The sequence below is a fragment of the Mugil cephalus genome, chromosome 3 (genome assembly GCF_022458985.1).
Source record: "Mugil cephalus isolate CIBA_MC_2020 chromosome 3, CIBA_Mcephalus_1.1, whole genome shotgun sequence".
Classification (NCBI taxonomy): domain Eukaryota; kingdom Metazoa; phylum Chordata; class Actinopteri; order Mugiliformes; family Mugilidae; genus Mugil; species Mugil cephalus.
In genome coordinates, this window is record NC_061772.1 from 5954090 (window position 1) to 5978015 (window position 23926).

At 43.2% G+C, this 23926-nt stretch overlaps 1 protein-coding gene across 2 annotated transcripts in view; it reads left to right on the forward strand.

Moving 5' to 3' along the window:
- sbf2 (SET binding factor 2) overlaps positions 1-23926 on the forward strand; it is an 87195-nt gene that overhangs the window by 41327 nt on the left and 21942 nt on the right. For both annotated transcript variants that reach the window (XM_047580245.1, XM_047580246.1), the window contains exons 8-21: positions 2716-2824; positions 3060-3173; positions 3479-3556; positions 3769-3882; positions 4734-4862; positions 5037-5135; positions 5281-5485; positions 5637-5746; positions 6385-6534; positions 12900-12968; positions 19945-20115; positions 20744-21015; positions 22057-22229; positions 22435-22508. In XM_047580245.1, coding sequence (XP_047436201.1) covers positions 2716-2824; positions 3060-3173; positions 3479-3556; positions 3769-3882; positions 4734-4862; positions 5037-5135; positions 5281-5485; positions 5637-5746; positions 6385-6534; positions 12900-12968; positions 19945-20115; positions 20744-21015; positions 22057-22229; positions 22435-22508 — 1867 coding nt within the window. The remainder of the gene's footprint in view (positions 1-2715; positions 2825-3059; positions 3174-3478; positions 3557-3768; positions 3883-4733; positions 4863-5036; positions 5136-5280; positions 5486-5636; positions 5747-6384; positions 6535-12899; positions 12969-19944; positions 20116-20743; positions 21016-22056; positions 22230-22434; positions 22509-23926) is intronic.

The window sequence follows — 23926 nt, forward strand, 5'->3', positions numbered from 1 at the left end:
TTGTGAAACGAACTATGAAAGAATTTCACAAGAGAGATGGTTTATGGTTGTTTTATTTGTTAACGCCAGTTTTGCATTTTTTACAAACTGTTGCATGGGACGACATTACTGCGGTAAATGTTTGAAAGCCAGAAGTACCATTTAAACCTTTTGAAATTGAGAAATGTTAAAAAAGTAATAATATCGACAACATGCATCTGTGTGTGCTGAGGCCACAAGTACGTTGATATCAGTCTAGATATTTTCTTGCAGATGTGATGTATCTAGACGGAAAAAAACAATTCCGGTAAATGGAGTCTGGTGCCCGCAGACCTCACGAGGTCTCTTTCGAATGTGTCCAAAAGCTGGGGATCCATTACAGATTGTGGAGTTAACAGCGAATCCGCTCCACCTTCCAGCTGCCATGGCTGTGGTGTTCCTGTGTATAATGATGGCGTAAACAAGCCTTTTGCCAACAGTCTGCCCCTTTAGAAGTTGAATCATATGGAAGCGTGTTAAAAGAAGATCTTGCCAACAGGAAAATCTGTAATGGTTTAGTGTATATCCTCAAATAGTGACCAGGGCCTTCATTTACCTAAACTGTGGAAGGTAGTAGGACTTCATTTGAAGCAGGTTTACAGTGGGGGAAATAAGTATTTGATCCCCTGCTGAATTTGTAAGTTTGCCCACTTCCATAGAAATGATCAGACTCTGGTTTTTATTGTTGTTTACTGGTTATGGGTATAGACAGAATATCAGTCGAAAATGCATAAAAAACACACAATCTAAAAGTTATAAATTGTTATGTATTTTATTAAGGGAAATAAGTATTTGATCCCCAACAATTCACTTAGAATTCAGGCTCCTACAGATTGGCTGGTGCGCATGTGGCACACAGCTATGCTCAGTCAACTAATTACCAATACTCCTGATCTTAACTTCATGTATATAAAGCACACCTGCTCTAAGAATCAGTTTCTTACATTCCAACTTCTACAACACCATGGGCAAGACCAAAGAGCTGTCAAAAGATGTCAGGGACAAGATTGTAGACCTGCACAAGGCTGGTATAGGTTACAAAACCATCAGCAAAAGGCTTGGTGAGAAGGTGACAACTATTGGTGCCATTATTCGCAAGTGGAAGACCCATAAAAGGACCATCAACTGTCCTCGGTCTGGAGCCCCCGCAAAATTTCGCCTCATGGAGTGAGGATGATGATGAGAAAGGTGAGGGAGCAGCCTAAAACAACACGGCAGGAGCTTGTTAATGATCTGGAAGCAGTTGGGACCTCCGTCACCAAGAAAACAGTTGGCAACACACTGCGCCGTTATGGATTGAACTCTTGCAGTGCCCGCAAGGTCCCCTGCTCAAGAAGGCACATGTACAGGCCCGCCTTAAGTTTGCCAGTGAACATCTAAATGACTCAGAGAAGGCTTGGGAGAAAGTGCTGTGGTCTGACGAAACCAAAGTTGAGCTATTTGGCATTAACTCGACCCGCCGTGTTTGGAGGATGAAAAAACGTGAGTATGACCCAAAGAACACCATACCCACGGTTAAGCATGGAGGTGGAAACATCATGTTTTGGGGCTGTTTTTCAGCAAAGGGTACAGGGCAACTTCACCGCATTATGGGGCCAATGAATGCAGCCATGTACTGTAACATCTTGGACAAAAACCTTCTTTCCTCAGCAAGAACACTGAAGATGCCTCGTGGGTGGGTTTTCCAACATGACAATGACCCAAAACATACTGCCAGGACAACAAAGGAGTGGCTCAAGAAGAAGCATATTAAGGTCAAGGAGTGGCCTAGTCAGTCTCCAGACCTTAACCCGATCGAAAACCTGTGGAGGGAGCTGAAGCTCCGAGTTTCCAAGAGGCAGCCAAGAAACTTGAAGGATTTAGAGACTGTCTGTAAAGATGAATGGGCCAAAATCCCTCCTGCGCTGTGTGCAAACCTGGTGACCAACTACAAGAAACGTCTCATCGCTGTGCTTGCCAACAAAGGTTTCTCTACAAAGTACTGACTTGTGTTGTGCTTGGGGATCAAATACTTATTTCCCCTTAATAAAATACATAACAATTTATAACTTTTAGATTGTGTGTTTTTTATGCATTTTCGATTGATATTCTGTCTATACCCATAACCAGTAAACAACCATAAAAACCAGAGTCTGATCATTTCTATGGAAGTGGGCAAACTTACAAATTCAGCAGGGGATCAAATACTTATTTCCCCCACTGTATATTCCTTGATTATGAATTCAGTATTTTTGATAAATATAGTTGGTCATATGCAGGGCCTCAGTTTGATCTGCTCCAGTTTGCCCCGTTAAAGTTAATACATTACCCTGTTAATACAACATTTCTTGTAACATTTTAAACTAAACGTTCTGTAGCAGAAACACGCTACAATAACCAGACGGGATTAGAGCTAACGCAATTTCTTTCTTTTCTTTCTGTCTTTTTCTGGGGGTTTCTGGTAGGAGATGAAGACAGTGCAATTCCAAAACCTCGTAAATGACGTAATTCTAAATTTTATAAATGTATTAATTCACTCTTGTCTTATTGCTGAGTAAATGTCCTCTCAAACAAGTTTCAATTTCATAACTTGTACTGAAACACGCCCTCTTCCCTGCACAGAGTTTATTTAAAGCTCCCAGTTTCCTACTTATTGCGTAATTCCTCCTCACGTTTTGGGTAAATTTTTACATATATTCTTTTTTTGTGTGTGTTCAGTTACCCATACATCCCTATTCTACCTTCGCGGTTGCTGGAGGTGTTGAGCTCACCTACGCCCTTCATCATCGGAGTGCACTCCATGTTCCAAAGTGAAATCCAGGATCTGGTGAGTGCAGTCCATCATTACTTTCTTACAACATATTGAACATTATGGAATACTTTCACACCCATGTGAATCGTTAACAAATACTGGACTTTTTTGGAGTTTATTTTGAAAGCCTTTGATAAGATGATTATGCCATCTTTAGACAGGGGAGTTTTACTTTCACAAGTTCTGTTTTCAGGAAGTTTTTACACACGTAATCTCACTGACCTGACCTTTCTTTGTGTCTTTCTTTTAGTTGGACGTTATTATTGCCGACCTGGACGGAGGAACTATAAAGATACCTGAATGCATCCACTTGTCCCTGCTCCCTGAACCTCTGTTGCACCAGACACAAACTACCCTGTCCATGGTGGGCACCAACATAAACTCACACATGCACACACCAACATGCATTATTTAAATGATGACAATCTGAAGTGAATACATTCATGAAGGTACTCCCTTTGAACACCAAAGAGACAGGCCGCTGGATATTTATTTTCAAGGCCTGTCTACGAGCGTGAAGTAATTCTAGTATCATTATTATCATTTTATTGAGATCCTGTCACATTTTCATGATTTGCTGTGTTATCTGGAAGCAGTCTTCACTTTCGTTTCATGTTGAATCATCGTTTGGTCAGAAATGCGTGGGTTAAATGAAAGTTCTTTTCTTAGGTTTTGCACCCAGATTTGGAGATAGCAGATAATGCGTTCCCTCCCCCTCGCACTGCGCCCTCCAACATCAAGCTGTTGGTAAGTCCTTTCATTTATCAGCATCACCAGGAGGGTCTCATTGTGAGGGGTAAAACACTCCTCTTCCCAAACGAGGTGGGCATGCCGCCTTTGTCAGAAAAAATGTTGGCGTGTAAGCACTAACCGATGTGACCCATTACCCTAAAGGCACATGAATATCTGATGGCTAATTCACTTATCGGTCTGATGAGTAATACTGGTCTGTGTTCCAGGACAAGGAGGTGAGGGCAGTCTTCCTCCGGCTGTTTGCACAACTCTTCCAGGGCTACAGGTCTTGTCTGCAGCTCATCCGCATCCATTCCGAACCTGTTATTCACTTTCACAAGGTGAGAAAATGACAGAATGGAATTTCCCGAGCTAAACTTTACGTTTTGTCCAAACCTCTTTTTTTCCAGTATGTGACCCCAGATTAAACTTCTTAAGCAACTGCTCCTCAGCAAACACGTTGTTCCTTTAATCTGACAAGAATGTTTTCACCAGCAGTGTGGGTGGAATAACACACAAAGACCTGACGGATAAACCTGTCAGCGGTGTATAATGTGTGTGTTTGTGTGTGCATGTGTGAGTTTGCATGTTGTTTTTAATGTTTCGCGCAGGCTTCATGATTCTTCCGTGATGCTATCCCTCTGTTTATGCAAGCTTCGGACACAGACCCACAACCTTGGGCAAAGCCCGGCAATGAGCCATATGAAACGTATTAGGTTTACATTTTTGTTTTGTGCCGCAGATTTTGTTTGTTCTTGTCTGTGGTGTCTCCGTGGTAACCCATCAGCACATCACCCTCAAAGTACCCCACATGGATCACATTATAAACAAAAGTTCCGCTTATTCGCCTGGAATCCCTGAGTGGGAAAGGCTTGAGTGAACTGTGTTTTATCCCCTCTACCCACAAGCCCAAATAATTCTGTGTAAAAGTAAATTAAATTCATTTGCATGTAGTCATTTGTAAGAAGATGTATTTCCCCCTTTTTTTTTCCCGGATGTTGGAAGAACCTATCCATCTTTCCGGCGCTGAAATGCCCTCCTGCAGAGATATTTTGGATTTTGTAACCATATTCTAAAAATGGCTGTGCTTGTTTTTCAGTCTGCAGTAAATCCATATGAACGAGATTACCCCCCCCCCCCCCCCCCCCGCATCTGTGTGTAACTGCTCTATTGCTCTTCTGACATTATCCAGACTGCCTTCCTGGGCCAGCGAGGCCTGATTGAGAATGATTTCCTGACCAAGGTTTTGGATGGCATGGCCTTTGCTGGCTTCGTCTCAGAGAGAGGTCCACCTTACCGAGCCTGCGATCTCTTTGATGAGGTACTGTTGTATTTTTTTTAGCTGTAAATAGAGAAGCTCACACAGAAACATACTTCAAATTAAAGCGGCCGATAAACTCTGTAAAATCTGGGCTGGTTTATTTTGGCTGCCATAGAGTTAGTGCTGACCAATATTTACAACACTGATTATTCTTTGTTTGTTTGTTGCCTGTAGCTGGTGGCCTTAGAGTTTGACAGCTTTAAGGAAGAGGAGGTCAACACTGCCAAGCTGCAAAAGCACATCAGGGAGCTCTCTGAGCAGCTGTACAGAAATGTAAGGCTTCAAACTGAAAACGGCATCTCCTTCGTTGTGTTGACGTTGTGCTGTCCAGGACAGACGTTCTCATGTGTTGCTGTGCTGTATATACAGCATCCAGTGTCCTGTTAAAACGCATCGTTTCCTCGTGGTTGTGCTGCAGGAGAACCCGAACCCCCACATGGCATTCCAGAAAGTGCCTCGGCCGTCGGAGGGGTCCCACCTGCGCGTGCACCAGGTACCGTTCCCCATGCTGGATGCCGCAAGCGTCGAGAAGATGCTGGCAGAGGGAACAGCAAAACACAGCAGCACACCTCCTTCTACACGAGCCGAGAAGAAGTGTGTCGTCCCTGCTGGACCACCCGTTGGTATGGGCCACTTTAAACGCATGTGTTGTGCGATGCATAGTTCAGTGAGGAGGTTAACGGTTTCATATCCTTCCTACTGTGATAGGTTTATCTCTTTCCGGCAGCTGTCATTTTAACGCGCAGTGATTCCTCTGTTGTTTCTTTATTCCAGCATCCATTATGGGGAAAAGTTGCTCCGTGTTTAACAGCGCTCGCAGACTGGAGGTGGTGCGGACCTGCATTTCCTTCATCTTTGACAGCAAGACCATGGAGACTGAGAAGGTGATGCACACTGTCTCTCATCAGGGGAGCTAATCAATCTTTAAACAAGCTCTTTACCAGAGGTATCCGTGCTTTGGGTCACACCACACCAGCAGGCCTCTGCAGATCCCCTCTCATCTTCATTGTCCTAATACCTCCCAGCTGGCTCATAGGCACAGGAATAGACAGGACCTGTAATCAAACACTCGCTGGTTAATTAGCTCTAGTCACTTGTGTCTACCACTTCAAGCACTGACTTTAAACTGCGCACACATTTTTCTCTGCTATAGTTTAATTTATATGAGGTCATAGATGAACATTTTGCTCAATATGTGTCCAGTGTTTTTCAAATGAGAGTCTTGCCAGTAACTTTATACATCCCTCTGGCTTCATATAGGAGTTATATAATCCAGGCCTGGATCCTTTCAACTCCCCAAAAGCCTGTAAATCCTTAACTGGCAAGTAGTCAGTTGAACACCATTAACCATAAAGCAGGTCAAGGCCGGTACATAGTGTTACCGAAAGCAGTGATGGCAAATTAGTACCAATACTGTGTTTTCTCAAAAGGTTGCTGCCTGTGATTTGAGCACCGATAAACTGCTGATTATCGAAAGAAAAAAAACAATCGTCTTGTCTTTTGTCCATCTGCTTGTTAACAGACGCTGCCGGCTGCGCTGCGCGCACTCAAAGGCAAGGCAGCACGCCAGTGTCTCACCGAGGAACTGAGCCTCCACGTTCAGCAGAACCGCGCCATCCTGGACCACCAACAGTTTGACTACATCATCCGTATGATGAACTGCGCCCTTCAGGTGAGCCACATATACATCTACGCTATATATCATGTGTAGTATTACCAATGCAAGTTTGCAGCTTCTGTACCGTTTTCAAAAAGTCAAGCTTTCTTTTAATGTCAAGATCTTGTCAGTTTTTCCACCAGTGAACTGGAAACTATTTGACAGTGCCTTCATAATTCAGCTTACTGTCTAAATCTAGGATGACGTTGATTTGCGACAGCTTTGTGTTTTGGGCTGTTGATTATAAATTATGGTGTAAATGACATTTCTTAAATCTTATTCAGTGATAAAGAAAATAATTTCAGTGGGGAAGAATGTGTCATTATACACTCTGCTTCAAACAGGAATCTCTTTGTTTTCAGCAAATTGTTTATTTCCTCTGGAGTTTGTCTTAGTTTACATGAGTCTGTCTTCATGTCGTAAGACTTAAGTCTCAACAATTCTGCTCAGTGTTTATCAGATAGTATGTTTGTCTCTTCCTGGTCCGCTTATGTCTCAGCTACTTGTCAGCATGAGTAAGTAATGTGTTTTTGTGTGGCTCGTAAAGAGTCACTGAAGCTTTACTTAACCAGCACAGCCAGCTCTTTATTGGTAGTTTCTCATGTTTTACTGCCTTAAATCAGTCCATTCCAGGGATTTTAATAATTCTAAGCAGTCCTCGCAGAGTTCAGATTTTATGGAGAGACTTTACATTCCAGTCATTCTTTTTCTGCCTCAAATGATAGGGGGGCCAATTAATCCCAACATCTGCCAGAGACACCAGGGACATGCAAGGTCATTTGATGTGTCATTTGCACCACAATTACATATTGATGCAAAACGCGGCATTGTTGAATTTGTATAATGTCAAAGTCTAAAAAAAAATTCACCAGTAGTTAGTAACTAGTGTGTTTTTGTGGAAAAGTGGCAAGAGGTCTAGTTAATACCACTGTTTGTTGTTAACTTTTACGAGTAATAAAAGTGTTACACATGTTAGAAGCTGGAGGTGAAGTTCTCTTTAACACAAAATGATGAACAATGCATCACCTCCCTGAAGGATACCACGAGGAGATTTAATGTAAAATCCCTGCACGATCCCTGTCATAATTGTGCAGTTGTTACTTCGTCAAGGACAGGTTCTTTAAAACCGATAATTGCCGTGCACATCTGGAAAAATGCAGATGTCGTCTGTATCATATGTGCCGTTTGCATCACCAGCTGGTCTAATGCAAACCCCACACTGGGGTTGATTTGATCTGAACCACTAACATAGAGACTTCTGAACTACCTACCTTTTACAATACAAACTAAAATATACTCTATGTGGTTGTACTTAGTGTTCTAGTATTACAAAAGTGACTTTTAAAAACAAATCTTTTTAATGGCGTGAAGAAATGAAGAGACAAAGCTTATTCTGGCGTGCTGATGAAAAACCAATGATCCACAGCTACATGTGGAAAAAAGTAATAATTTCACACATTTAGGAGAGATTTACAACAGGGGATAAGATAGTGTCAGCCTTTCTCTGTTGGCTCCTTGTGCCTTTTACAATTTTATTCTGTATTGTTTGTCACGACTCTCCATGCCAGGCATTTGTCCCTGGCTTTCATTTCTTCAGCAGTGTGAGGGATCCGTCGCATATTATCTGTGAAAGGAATATAAATAGTAAATTGCGGGGGCCAGTAATTACTTTCATACTCTGCACTCTGCCCTTTCTTTCAACGCCCGGCCACGTAGGAGCCTCAAATTCATATTACAGAGCGCGCCGCGGCCAGCGTTTGTGTATGGGCGTGTGTGCAAAAGATCCGTGGAGGCTTAACAAAGCCAAAGTGAGCTCTTCTGTAAAAAATGCCGCTTTGTGTAATGACAGCATAATGCCTCGTTAGAATCTCTGGCATATGTGTTGATGTGACACGTTGATTCGCAATGACATCATCGATACGAAGCCAATTACAACATTTATCTTTCAGCTGCCAGCTTCAGGCTGAGTGGCAGTTGTGTTGTCTGGTTACAATCAGTGTTTTCTTTGAAGCGTTCGCAGGGGGGCACAGCGGCAGGAAGCTCTGTGAAATACTGTACATACAGTGTACAATAGGTTAAAGGTCAAGACATTGGACTCTGGTGGAACTGTACCTTGTCAGTACTCATTAGTTTGTGCTTCATTCTTTGCATTCTTTTTATAATTTACATTACGGTGTTGCTACATTGTCTGGAATTTGTTGATATGAGTAAAAAATTTCGAGTGACGCATTCTTTCCTGTTTAAACATCTGTTGTATTCGTTATCTGCACTGTTTCCCTGTCGTGAATCACGCACAGTAATGGCCCTCATTAAGGTATTTGAGTTAATTGCGCATTTGTTTATATGTGTGTGTGTGTGTGTGTGTGTGTGTGTGTGTGTACACACTGGTCAGTGCTCCAGCTATTTAGAAGTTGTGCAAGCCATGTGGGGGAATGAGCCCTGCTGTGGATGCATCCTGGCATCCCAACCATTTCCTGTCAGATAGGATTATGAGTCCTCTGTGCTCTGCTCTCTCATGGCCAAGGGCCTCATGATGGTGCTCAAAGACACACTCTGAATGGCTCTTTACTGTGAGAGGGGATTAGTGTAAGGGGTCCATGGGAAGTGGACGGAGCAACGTGCAGCCCATGAGTTTGGGCGTGATCCCGAGCCCCACCATCTTTACATGTGCATGTTACACCCAGATGTTGCTCTTCGGTTTGACTTATGGATTGCTGAAGTCTGAGCTAATGATCTGGAGCGCCTACCAACTGTCTGTACCCTCCGTCCCTCTCAGACCCTGCCCACTGCTCTTAAATCACTGTGAACTTTTCCTTGCGAACTTAATAGACAATATTTATAAATTATTTAGATCATAAATTATTCTCTTGCTGTGAGAACATGCCCCCTGCCTGCCGTGGTGTGCCTTGATGGACTGCCTTACGTAATTTAGTTACTGGGAATCTGCGTCAGCTATCATTCCCATGTTCATAACTGTTTCTCTCTAACGTCCACCCGTATGGCCAGGTAAACATCCTTCTTAATAATGTTTTCATTGTGGAACGTTTATCCTGCTCATATAACCACATTGCTGTTTCTCAGTGATTCTAGGTGTAATTGCCAGTCATTGCCTGTAAATTTTTGTCAATTTACCACAAAGGTCTCATAAAAACATGCCGTATGTGTCTGTTCATCTCACAGCTTTCCTGGAAATACTTCTCTCCGGCTCGCAGGAAGTTGCTGTTTGGTCATATCCTGCAGCCTTTCAGTCACAAGCTCAACCTCCACCTTTTTGTCCACTGTATACGTGTCAGAGAGAGAATAGCTATTAGTCATCCTCATTATTATAGCTCATGCAGCTTCAAGAATGAGGGATAATGGTGAGACGTCCGTAAATAATGGAAGGAACTGAAAACTGCAGGGTTTCCTCACAAACACAAGTGTGCAGCAACCTCTTCCTTCTCCATTCTTGAAATCGCAATTATAATTCAACACGCACAGCACGGCACAGCCTGGGTCTGTTTAGCAACTGTGATAGTGACTGGGTCCTTAAAGAAAATGGCCTTGTTTTTGCCAAGTTTCTGTTAGACAACAAACAGCTCTCCTCTGCTTTCGCTTTTCTTTCATTCTAATCTCAGACCAGCTGCGGTTTCACTGAAGTCGGTTTGCCTTGACCTCCAGAGGCCTTGAGTTGTCACTTAGTCTCTTCTGTCTGCTCACAGGAGATTAAGGTGGCGGTTTGTAGGTGATAAGTGTGGCTTAAGTAAAGCTGATAACGTCTGCTTTATGTGAGCTGTGTGACACACGCTGAAGAAGTATTTGAACAAAGCGTGAGGTGTTTTCGTCGCGCAAAAAACGACCTCGGGCCCTTTTCAGAACCGATGACACGTTTCGCTGGAACCACTTCATTTTGCTGGTTTGTTAAATATTCACACTTTTCAGCCCGTGAATTTCCACTTGTTGTTCTATGTTGACGGGGGCCCTTGAACTCCGGCGACCTGCGGCATTGTTTAAGATGCCGGTAAACAATGAACTGGTGGTGCTCCAGCCAGTACGCTGGAACATTTTACCACAGACCAAATAACTGGGAAGAAAAACAGTTGCGACAAGAAAAATAAAACAGAAAGTATGCTGCTCAGTCGATGGGGGGCGACGGGCTTTCATGTGTTTCGCATTTTCTTCCCTCCGTGTGCGCGCGTGCGCGTGCATATGTGTGTGTGTTTTGAGGAATGTTGGTAAGTGAGGCCCCCATTAAAGACCACTATCAGAATGTGCCACATTCCTCTGCCTATCTCTCACACCAAAACTAATGACTCCTGATGATGAGTTGCATGGCTCTATAAAAACCTAGGAATGATTTGTGTTAAGGTCACATGTGATATTAAAAAAAAAAAAAAGAAAGAAAATGTTTGCGATGTACTCATCTTATGGCCGTGAGGACCTACTGAGGGTTACGAGGTGCGGCAACAGGTCAGAATCTGTGCTGTTTGTGCATGGTCTTAAATCAAGTTTCCTCCGGCCGTTCTCATTTACAGAGTTCAACAAATAAATCCCAACACAGCTTACCAGAGATAAGTACCAATTTCCTGTGTGTGAAGTACTTTTTAGTCCAACTCGCATCTTTTTCTGTTACCCTCTTGTTCTCATCATTCTTTGTGATCTCCGCAAGAAAAGTTTTGTTTGGCCCCTAAGCCCCCTGCTTTAAGCCTCTTAGTGTTCTATTCTTCCTAATTCCGTTCTCTTGAAAGTACCATTAAGCGCCGCCTCTTTGACCTAAAAAACCAAACACAGAGACAGTTTGGCATGGTTTGTAAATGTCACAGAGAGAATAATTTAAGCTGTTCCTTGTGTTTTGAAAACAAAATAAAAAAAGCTAATTAAATTTGCCTCCTGGATGCTAAATGACTGGATTTTATGCAACACCTTTTGATGTTAATGACGGACTTGGAAAATGTAGGAAATTTAGTTCAAGATTGAAAAAATATTAAATTATAAATAAAATTAAGACTGGCACGCTGTAACAATTGTGTCAAGGCAGAGATTACATAAGGCTATTGAAAGCATATGTCCTAATAGCGGAGAATAGTGGAGTAAATCACAGCCTTTTTCCAGACAGGACAAACTGTCTTCATGTAACCGGAGGTGACCTTCGCTCAAAAGACATTTCTGGCCCCTTCAGTGTTCTTTGTAAATCCCATCTTTATATTAATAATTAAAACCAGTTGTTGCCCTGAAGCACAAAGTCTCCTGCTTCATCTTTAAAACGCATTCTGCATTGTAGTAATAAAATCCTCCGAGTCGTTCACAACCTGTGGTCTGTTCCCACCCAAGGGCGGCGCCAGAGATCACAGGGGGTGCAACAGAACTTGTCTGATCTGAGCCCACCATCAGTTTTCACCTGTTTCACCAGTCACCAGTTTTTAACCTGTATTGCATGTGTCTCCCTACATGTACAACATGCAGGGCTTAAAGTATTCCGGCACCGTGCCAGATCTCCGGTGCGTGACGTTTGATCGCGATAGAAAAAAAGGTCAGCGTTTAGTAAAATGTGGGATATTGTCAGGTTCGAGCTGTCAATTGAGTTCACCTATCAGTGGAATGAGAGTAACGTAGCTTTCCCTCTCCAAACTCACATCACTAGCCAATCAGAAGTGGGGTGGGGGTGGGGGTGGGCCGTGGAAAGCTTGGTTGAGATCCAGCTGCAGCTGATGCTGCATTCGAGACAGCTTGGGAAAAAATGCGCTCTGAGTTGTGAAACTCAGAAATTACTGCCAAAAACAATAGCTGCTGCACATATTTTAATGTTCTGCAATAGGTGACAATATACCAAAGTTGCTGAATGCTATGAAATTTAAAGTCTGAAATTTCCGAGTTGGAAAATATAATTTTTGAAGACATCATCTAAGGCAACGTTTTTTCATCGAAGTCACTGTTGTCAGAAAGATGGAGATTCAATTTATGAAGCTAGGAGACAAACAGAGGACTTAAACCAGCAAAAATAATAATGATAACTAATATTAAGTGTTAGGATGTAAATTTTGCAATTCAAAGGTAGAATATGAACTACAGTTGTTTTTGTATGAGTTGAAACTGAATTAGATGATCTGAATATGTTTCATATATAGATAGAACTGGATAATACTCTGGAAGGTCCAATGGTGCGTCTGTTTGTGTACGGGATGGGGGGGGGGGCTGCTTTTCTTAGATACAAGTCGGGGCGGGGGTCCAAGAAAAAAGTTTGGGAACCACTGATCTAAGCTACCAGAACGGATTCCCTTCTGGCCCCGGTGTGTGTGACCTCTCTGCTGGAAACCTGTGCTGCTTGTTTTGGGGCTCTCTGCAACATGTCTCCTGCTGTGTCCTGCCCTGTTCTCAATTTTCTCCTGTTCTTCAACCCGCAGGACTGCTCCAGCTCCGAAGAGTACGCGGTGGCCGCTGCACTGCTGCCGCTGTCAACAGCCTTTTACAGGGTAAGGGAATGATTATGGATTCAAACTGCCGCTTAGTTCAGTATATACAGAGTGTTAGTGCAATCACAAAACCTTCTCATTCTGTGGTTTCTAACCATGTATAGGTACACCAGCACACCACTGCAATACATGTTTAGGTGAAGGACTCGTCTGAGCTGCTCAAAACAGTGGCCACGCTGAAAAATGTTTTGTGATCATGCATCGAATGTGAATTGATCTAGACTAACACAACACATTAAACAGAGTAAGAAGAAGTTAATATCATTAACCATCAATTCAGTGTCCTGCAGGGAAAACCTGGCATTCATATTGATGTTACTTAGACATGTAGCACCCACCTAGATCAGACCAGACACCCCATAGCAATGACCCTCCTTGATGTCAGCAGCCATCCCCAGCAGGATGCAGCCTGACACAGATACACACATAAAAACGCTTTAGGACAAACTCAAAACACATGAAGAACAGCACGAGGCATTGACCCGGCCTCCAAATTCACTAGATCCCAAACTGATCAAGTATCTGTGGGATGATCCTCTGAGGCCCCTCCCCTCAACCCATAGGACCCAAAGACCCCCACTAACAACACTGTGTTACCAGACACCACAGGACACCCTCAGAAGACCCATGTCCATTCTCTGATGAGTCACAACTGTTTTAGAGGCACAAGGAAGACCTACACAATATCTGGAAGGTGGTCATAATGTTATGCCTGATCGGTGTACTTTGTATGTATGAAAGTGGTTGTGATTCTTACACTTCGAGATCACTTTAAACTACAGCTGAAAAAAGTTTATATTGTCTTTTTTTGGTGATACTTTAGTGGGTAGTATAAATGTAAAATCAGATAGATAATGTGTATTTATTCTGCAGCTGGTTCAGCTACTAATCATGATCCCAGTTCAAGGTTGGTCTGAAAAATTGTGTCAAGTGTTCATCCAAAAATAAAAGGTAGGCTGGTAGGAGTCACGGTAAGGGCGAGTCTCTCAGCCTTCGACCTTTGCTGATCATGTAGCGTATCCGTGCACAGCGGAGCATCAAAGCCTCCACAGTGAAGTCCAAAGAGCCAGCCGCTGCCTTTGGTTTCCAAATCTTATTATCAACAATGGATAGCTGCAGCGTTTGCCTCAGCTCTGTGCCTGCAGCTCGCTTGTTGCCATAGGGACAGACACAACTTTCCACAGTGGCTTTTTGTTGGATACCAGTACTGTACCCTGATGGGCTGAACTGGGACCTGGCCCGCTGTCGACCACCACATGACTCATCTAGTTCACATGCCACAGGCTGATGTAACTCTCTTCGATAAGCCATGTGTGCTGTTAGTCCTGTTTCTCCTCAGGGCCACCAGCGCTGAAAATGAATCAGTGAATCAGAATCATTTCAGTGCCTCATAGATTAGTGCTTATTAGACCATGTAACAATTATATACCGCTGCAAAGCAGTTTTTTTGTCATGAGCATATTCGTTATTCTTAAGTCACAGTTACAGCACTCTAGTGATTCCCTGCTGTTTTTAGGGAGAATAGTAAAAATGATTTCTTACGCAGTTAGAGGGAAAGACATTTAGAGAAATATATTTTTCTCCTTATTTACAGCTGATTGCCACCGGTGACAGTTTTGAGCACTGCCTCACCCAAAGGGTGAAAAGTGAAGTGAGGTCAGGGGAGAATCTGCCAAAAGTATCTGTAATCTCCGGTTTAATGGTGCAAAGATCATGCAGTCGAAATGTGAGAAAAACAAAGCTTGGTAATGGAGCATCGCAGCAGCTGTCATCTTGTTGGGGGATTGAGAGGCATTTCACAATTGATCCATGTTACCGTGTTAACACTTTTCTATATACAGCTTTAGAGGTTTAGTTGCATGTCTTTATTTTGCAGTACAATGACACTGCATTTAAAGGACAGGAGTTCAGACAGCAGTAAAGTTGTAACTATATCATAAATATGTGAGTATCAAATAAATGGAAGAAGAATCTCCTGCACCTCTCTCATTTCTGCACAGCTGTCCAGCCTGTAAATTCATATGGTCGGATTTTGAAGGTTAAAGCTAATGAGTCCCTCGCCCGACTGCGTGCTTCAGTGGTTTTAAAAAGTCCGACGCAGAGTTCATACGACCCACAAATGTGTTCTACGAACTGTTGCGAATACTTTATAAATGATCCACCAACCCCTTCAATCAAAACTGAACATTGAACAGACCAGAGCTCGAAGGTCGCTTAAAGAATGTCACAGATAGCTGTGTCTGCTCCCAGGAAAACCTGGTTCCTCATTGACTGTTGCATACTTTGTTCATCTGACACTTGACACCCACATTTGTTACTTAGTTTCAGTAAAACCACAGGTTCTAGATGAGGGAAACATAATCTTATTACGTGTCTAAAATCCTAAATCTGGACAACAGCAACAATCCGCAAAAGGTTTGACAGTGCAGCAGGACAGTGTGATGTATCATTATTATCGTCAGATTGACTAAGCAATGTTCTGCCACTAGAAAATGGATTTCAAAGTTTCTCAAAGTCACCAGGTTGCTTATACAATGAATCAAATCATTGACCTCGTCAGTAATTGCACTGACCCACTTAACCGTATGTTGACATTACTCTTGAACCAGCCTCATTAGCAGCAGCAGAAGAACCCGTTTGCTCTTTGAACTCCAGGACATTTTCACACATTTCATTGTAAATTAATCCTAAGGTAAATTAGTTTCTCATATTTGTGGTTTGAGTCAGACTTTGACTGCCGTTGCGTGCCAAATGTTAGGTGAAAAAAAAACAACATCTTTCTCAGACTTTCGTAGACTGTTGGTTCAAGTTCAGAAGTCAGACATTGGGCAAGTTCCTGTTTGATATTCTTGGCCAGGCTTTGGCACGCTCACACTGTGTTCATGCTTACAGTGGAACTATCCCCATGGCCCTCTAGTCTCCAGGTCGGGGGACGTGGGAAGCTCCCTCACATGCCTAACGTCTGCTCCCAGAATCTACAGGACAGGAACATTGTTTAATTTTATTTCTAGCCATATTAACAACTTATGCTACTGACCCAAATTCTACGTCCAGCTGTTTTTCTTTCCCATTTTTGTTTATGGTGTCACTCAGTTTGACCCCCCGTAGATGTTTTGCTCTAACTAAAGCATTTATAGAACAATGTTTAACAGATGGTGACATTTCAGACTGAGAAGACAAATTTGTAAAATGTACTTTGTTTCCATGCATGGATGGTAGCAGCAAAGTTTATCTGAACGGCTCATGGCTTGTGCTTACAGGTTTTTACATCATGCTTTCATAGTGTAATCTGCAGAAGGCTCCTGGGCGTTCATTATCTAGTGAGAGGTGGGTTTATCACGAGATAAACAGGTGTCATTGACGCCGGGGTCGGTTGTTTTTCCGCCCTGCAGTCTCATACGATGTGTTCTCTTTCTTCTGAATGTGTCACCAGAGTAATTGCGTCTGCCTGTGCAAAACACGGATTACATACGGCAGCAAGTGGAAAACCCAAACACAATTCTGGACCTCTTACGCAGCACGAACACTTGACTGTTAGCATTCTTTTAGTCAGAGTTGAAGCATGGAGGGATTTGCCGGCTCGCGCTGTCAAACAGCTCTGCACCATGTCTTCACAAGAGAAATGACGTACTGACTGACCCTTGTGCGTCTCAGAAATGTCCTGCTCTTGACGTACCCTATCTGTGTTTACCGTTTTCTGAACATTTATGTACTTTGTGTTTTTGCACACTTGTGGCCTATGGATGCCATGCTTGATTTGTTTATTAGTTCGACTCCCAACGTTTTTGCCTCTGGTTTGTTTTTCATGGTTGAATACTATAAACACATAGTATGATAGAAAGCTGTTTCATACTTTGGCTATCTGAGTAGTTTTCCTCTCAATGCACCGACTCTTGAAGACTTGCAAATGTTGGGAGATGGATCGTGTTCAGGTCAGGCGTTCCTTCTCACCGTCCTCAGGAATAATGACTGTTTTTGTATCAACAGTTCAGGAATGCTATGAATTCTTCCAAAACACGTAAATAATGTTGCTGCCCCAAGGCTGGTGACATATCAGATACTGCAGTCTTCACTTAGTGTCTGCATGCGAGAACACACTCCCTCCAGTGACGACGTGCGCCGCCTGTGACACACAGCGGGCATGTGTGATGCTGTTTGTCTGCTGAGCTGATGTTTGGAGGCCCTGAGTTCAAAACAAGATCCCAGCTCCTGATAGCCCCGTCCCTCTGACCTGTGCACAGCATTTTCTCCTTTCTGGTTTTCTCTTTGTTTTTCACCCTTTCCCCTTCAACGCTGCATTCCTCGCTGTTCGCTGGTCGTGCAGCCAGATGGGTCTGATAGTGGTATCCTCCTTTCCCTTCATCTTTGCTTCCTACTTTCCTTTCCTCCTCCCTTCCCTCTCCCTCCTTCTCCTCTTCCCCGTCCTCCTCCTTTTCACATCTGTCTTTTGTGGACGTGTCTGTGAGCATTGCGAGTCATCATATTAGGAAGTGGCTGACCTCGGTCAAAATGACCTGAAAATATCTGACAAGTCGCAAAAAGTACAGCGAGGCTGAGCAACAGACCCCCCTACACAAAGACACACCCGCACATAACATCTGCTGCAAGACACGTAACACGTCCAGCTGAAAGGAAGCCTACTTATGAGATTTGTCACTATTTATTTATGGCCGTATTTTATTCAGGGGCATCATGCCTTTACCTTTAGTCAGTCTAAACAACTATTCTTCTCCATAGTTTGCAAGTCTGTCAGCTTGAGCAGTGCCAGGTTCGGTTGCACGCTAAGCGTGTCTGGCCTCAGTCCTCTGTTCACTTTAACACAGTATGATCTGTTCCTGTCATCGCAGCAGAGTCATTTTAACTATTCAACTAAACAAGTTACCATTAATGTCATTCCGTCGTCTTGATCAGCTGTGAGGCTGACCTTGCTGTCAGGTTTAGTGAGAGTGGTTTCAGTGGAGCAGAGGTGGGTTCATACGCTGATCGGCCACAACATTATGACCACTTGCAATAGAAGTAAATATCTCCTGTAGAAAAGGCTTGGAGGCTACGTGGTGCATAGACGTCCATGGCCCTGTCTGCCAGCGGCACCATCAATACTGTTTATTGATGCTGTGAATTAAGAAATTGCCAGATGAATTCTGAAGTGTATATGGATGGAAATTATGTGAAACTATCCCAAGACTTGGTGAGGTCACAGTGGCCAAGTCACTTGACTTACTGAAGACAAAACTAAAGGCAGAAAAGAAAACAAACAAACAACAACTGAGGACAGCTGCTTTAAAGGTCTGGCAAAGCATCAAAAAGCTGGAGGAAACAGAGAGCTGTCTCTCTTTGATTCGAGTGTCTGATCACCTTGCTGTTTCACACATTTTTCTTCTAGCACCACCAACAGGTCATCATGGTGAATTTGAGCTGTGGTCCAACAGTTAAAGTTTCATTCCTTGTAAAATCATGTACTCAAAGCGTGACATACATTCTGGGTGATGTTTGGGGGAATTTCTTTCTTTCTTTAAATGCCTTGAATTTTTTTTCATATCCCTTGCTTCCATGTCCTCAGTTCTTTCTACAAACACCTTTATTTTGTAATATTAGGAGAACAGGGGGAGGTTCCACGCAGTTTTCTACTGTTTTATGCGCATTTACAAAATAATGTGCATGTTCTTGACCCGTCATTTCAACAATATGAATAAATATTGCTGTTAATTCAGAAAAGAGCAAATTTCCAAATTGCATAGAAATAATATTGGCACATTAACCCCATGAACACTTCCAAGCGTTTGCTGCTGTATGCGAATTAGCTCCCAGTTCTGGTCTCTCTTGGCGTCCTGCCCATCACACTGTGAATAGATGTCTGCTGTAATTACAGTAAACCCCTCCCCCTTGTCCTCATCCTTCAAAGGCAAAATATGAAGTGCTAATATAAACCACTGTACTCTGTCGGGCCCAAGGGAGAGAAATCAGAATCTAATCTAATAACAGGCTCGAGTCTTCAGCCTTTACAGGGATATAGACAGTTGGTGAGCTTTCGGTTTGTGGCCGGTCCTTTATTGGCACACTGTGCTTTTGTTGAAATCATGTCATTATGTGGTGCGAGTTTGTATCCTCAGAATTGCTCAGTGTGGTTTTAATATACCGGCTGTGTTACACACTACAGTATGGAGCAGCATCAACGTGTTTAGCTGAGGACTGTATGTTCTCTCTAGTAGCTGTTTTTGCAAGCAGCAGGTGATTTACTCTTCAGCCCACACTAATGAAAAACAACAGCTCAGTTTCCAAATATGCACAGACACAGAACACAAGAGGGGTGGTCTGTTGCGCCAGTAGAGTTTGTTATCTATATAAAAAGTTACGACTTGCAATGAATGATCGATAAAACAACACAGCTGATGCTGATGTGGTTTTTTTTTTTTGTTGTTTTTTTTGGTCAACATTTTGGAAAGCTAATTCTCTATGACTAAAGCAGCGTTTGGATCCAGGACTGAACACTAATGTTGTGCATAGGATATGTTAACTCCAGGGAGGAGGAGCTGCCAGTATCAGGGGGGAAAAAATAAATGTAAGAACATCAGAAGGGTCTGTTATTGTAGGATTGAGTTTAACGCAATGTCAGTGTTTATTTTGCGCTATTCTAATAAATCTAAACCTTGGAGATATTTAGTTTCCCAGGACACGTTTTCACATTCACCAAATGAAGCTCTGTTCAGCACGTGACTGAGGGTGACGAATGGGTGGCGTGTGGAGACTCCAGTGTGCACTGGCATCGACTATGTGCTATTTATTTTTTCATATTGTTTTAATAATCCCGTTTTCATTTAACTCTCGTGTCTTGGCAGTCGGTTTCTCTAGCCTTTAAAACGTGTGAGGGCTGCATGCACACCAGAGAGCATGGCCGTGCAGGAGAATCGTTAGACGCTGAAAGGTTATCTCCACGCTGGTTTTGTCCTGACTGTGTCATGTGCGTTTCGTCTTGCAGAAGCTGGCTGCTGGGGTCAACCAGTTCGCCTACACCTGCATACAGGATCACCCCATCTGGACCAACCAGCAGTTCTGGGAAACCACCTTCTACAGCGAAGTCCAAAGTCAGATTCGCACCCTTTATCTGAACACCCCAGAGGAGAAATGCAACATAACTGCCAGGTTAAAGGTAGAACAGCATTATAAGGAAATATTATATTGAACAACAGAAAATGAGTCAGGATGATCATTTAACCCTTTAATGCTGTTACTGTAAGTCACAAGGGTTTGACAATATTCAAAGTGTGGCTGAATGCTGGGAATTTGTGCTCTTGTCAGGAAGACCTTTGTGACACCCCAAGAGTATTTCTAACTTCATTCTCACTAAAAATTCCTCCAAACATCTCTCTCCCCCTGGGTCTCCCTGGTCTTGCGTCGCTCCCCGACCTTCAGCCAACAGCAGTGATGCATCATCATTAACGGCAGCTTTTTTTTCCAGAACACATAACTTCCCAGTGTTCACCCACACTTTGAATTTTGTCCATTGGCGAGCTACAGTAATTCAAATGCCGCAATCTTTTTTCTTTTTTCTTTATGGCGGACGTTCATGTCTTAAAGGCTTAACAATTCTTTCTCGGTTTAATAATGATAAAAAAATGAAGAACATTTGAAAACCTAAAGAGGAAAGTCATTCTCTGGTTGAATAATTCGTTGCTCTGTGGCTCGCGGTAACAGAACACATCATTGCATTTTTACCGTCTGCATCCAAAGAGACTGGCTGAAACCGAAACTCCATCTGTTTGCTTCGACCGTTCCAGGATACGGGCTCCGTTCCTGCAGCAGGCAGAGATGAAGAGCAGACTGCCATGGACCTGGCGGCGGAGCAGCTGCGTTCATGGCCCAGTCTGAGCAAGGAGAGTCAGCAGGAGCTGGTGAAGAACGAGGAGAGCACTGTGTTCAGTCAGGCCATCCACTACGCCAGCCTCATGGTTTACCTGCTGGTGCCTTTGGACACCAGCAAGAACAAACTGCTGCGCAACCCGCCTGCTGCTGACTGGGAGAGCGGAAGCAACAGCATTGTGACAAACAGGTCAGGACCGTCATTTAACGCCTTTACTTTTCTCTGAGACCAAGCGTAGACCAGACTTGGCTTGTCCGGTATCTGTAAGGTAGAAAGATCAGCGTTATCTGGAGGAAACGCGAAGGTAAAGTTTCATGATTCAGGAGTATGTGTGCCTCTCTTAATAAGGTGATGATAAGCATGTAGGTGGATGTGGCTTCACTCGCAGTCTACATGATACCTTCCTGTTTAGCCAAATGGACCGCAGCTCCCTTTCTGTTTCCGGACCATCTCTATCCTGTGGGCTAACATCACCACCGCGCAAAACAGAGCGTGACTCATTTACTTCTGTTGCGAAGTTTGAACCCCTCAGAGTGTCTTTAATGGGGCTGCAGTGTACTCACTCAAACCAAACAAAATAGCAGAGGATGTGATTTTCCATCTGTAGTAACTGTGAAGTGGATTAAACAAGCGAACTTCCTTGGAACTTGAATGCGGTCAGCTGAAATTTTCTCGTTGCAATTTTTACCATTGAGAAGAACGTACTGTTAATTAAAATTTCATGTCGTGGACAGTCTTTGAACTCTATTAGCATTGTGTTTCTAATCTCTCGATTAGCCACGAGAACACAATGTAACCATTGGATTTTCTGTTATTTCGGTTTCTAATGAGACAAGACAAAGGCCTAAGCCAAGAATTTATTCATGTGGAAAATTTCAGTCATATTTTTCTTTCGTTTTCACCCTGGAGTTGTTTGTTTCTCACAGACATTTGGATTTCATCACTCAGCCTTTGTGCTTCCAGAGGGAATGTTGCATCACGGTCTCATGCAATGCATTCTCTTTGGCTGATAAAATCTGAACGATTGATCCCGGCATCGACGCGTAGCTCGTGCCAGGCTACAGATCAGATCGCTCTGACTTCCACTGTTTTTTTTTGTTTTTTTTATCATTTTTTATCATAGCGCATTCTTCAGTGCATCAACTTTTGTCATCACAGACCTCTCAGATCTCCTTATGAACACGGTAGATTGACCCGTATCATGTCCATCATATCACCGTGTGTTTACAGCATTGCTGGCAGCGTGGCAGAGAGCTTTGACACGGAAAGCGGGTTCGAGGACTCGGAGAACAGCGACGTAGCCAACTTTGTGGTCAGATTGGTCGCACGCTTCATTGACAAGGTGTGCACAGAGAGCGGAGTAACGCAGGAACACATCAAGAGCCTGCACAGCATGATCCCAGGTACAACGCTCACTCTGATGCCCTCAGCTTTATTCAGGTTAAATCATGGATGCGTGTATTCTCAGCTCAGGACAACAACAGCAAAGGCCTAGTTAACTCCTGACATTTCAAATGACCTTAAAATCTGTAAAACACACACTTTGGTACATTGTGCATGCACTTGTGTCTGCACATGTGTTGTCTGACCCTGGATTCTGACCTGCAGGCATCGTAGCTATGCAGATGGAGGCTCTAGAGGCAGTTCACAGGGAGAGCAGGAGGCTACCCCCCATTCAAAAGGTGAGTGTTATTCTTCAGTGAGTTTGCTGAAGGTGTCTCAGCTGTATACACAGGATTCATTTTTGATTTGACAGGTTCAGACTCATCAGTCTAGCTGTAGAGAGCAAAAGTGTAATTTGGGGGTTCAGCTTAGAAACCTTGTTCCGCATTATTTCACACATTTATCCCTGTGATTTTAGGTGCATTTAAATGTCTTAAACTTGAGAGAATTTGAGTCATATTGCGGTGTCATATCTAGCAGAGGAGAGGATCTCAAAGGTTGTTCTTTACTAAATGACCAGGGATGTACAGCTACACTGTCAGACAGTGGCTGCCCAAGTGCTCGTTAAAGTTATGTCTCGTCCATTTAAAAATGAACCGTCGAAAGTTCTGATTGGGGCTCTGAAAGAAGCTGAAGCCAACTCAACTCTGAGTCGTAGCCCGTTAGCAGCCCTCACGCAGCGACAAGTGTTCAGGCTTCACTTCATTTCATTGAAAATCACTTGTAGCCTGTTCATTTTTCTTCAGTCACTGTGTTACAAGTACATGTATTATTCATAAAAAATGCCATGGGAGTTTTCTTAATTCCAATGTGCACCATTTGCTTGGATTTTTTTTTAGCTTGTAAACTTTGGGGAAGGGTTTAACCTTTAATATCAATGCCATATATATCACGTTCTGGCCACATGCTCAGTTGAGTCTTGCTGGCTGCTGCTCTGCAGACTGCCTGTGTCATCCAGTATTTTCCAGTCATCATCACACTCACCTTTTACCAGTCGATTCTATTTGACCCTGCTTTGGTCTTGGTAAATCACACAATCATATGCACAGACCTCTCATGCCAGTACTTCCTTAGGAACAACCTAAATGATGAAAAGTGTGTCTGCTGTACTCAGCGGTTAACTTCGTAGGAGTTCATGTGTTGGACAAGGCGTCCATCCTGGGCCGTTAGCCGCTAACATTTTGCCAAAAAGAAAAGCTAAAAAGTGTGTAAACATCACTGACTCTGGATATGTGACAACTGCAGGTAGTAGTAGTAATAGTAGAAATAACAATTGAAAGCAGTGGTTGTGTTTAAGGTGCAGCTCTAAAAAGTGGCCAAGCTCGCAGCAGTAATGAGGTGCAGAGGGACTCTCTTCTCGGCCTCAGTGTTCATTGAAGGTCGGATTCAAGAAGCTATTATTATCTCCTGGCCAGACCTCAGCTCCCTTAGGTCGGCTGTGGCCTAAATGAGAAAGGCTGTGAATGATCTAACCCCCCCTCCCCCCCGCCCCCCACTCGTTCGTATTTTTGACAGTGGAACAACTGAGTATTTTTCTACTGAGTTTTGAGAAGGAGCTGAAACATTTCAGGGTCCAGGCTTGACTCTTTCACTTGAAAGAGTTAAAAAGTTTGTTGGGGATGGTTAACATTCACTTCTCTTAACAAAATACTGATGT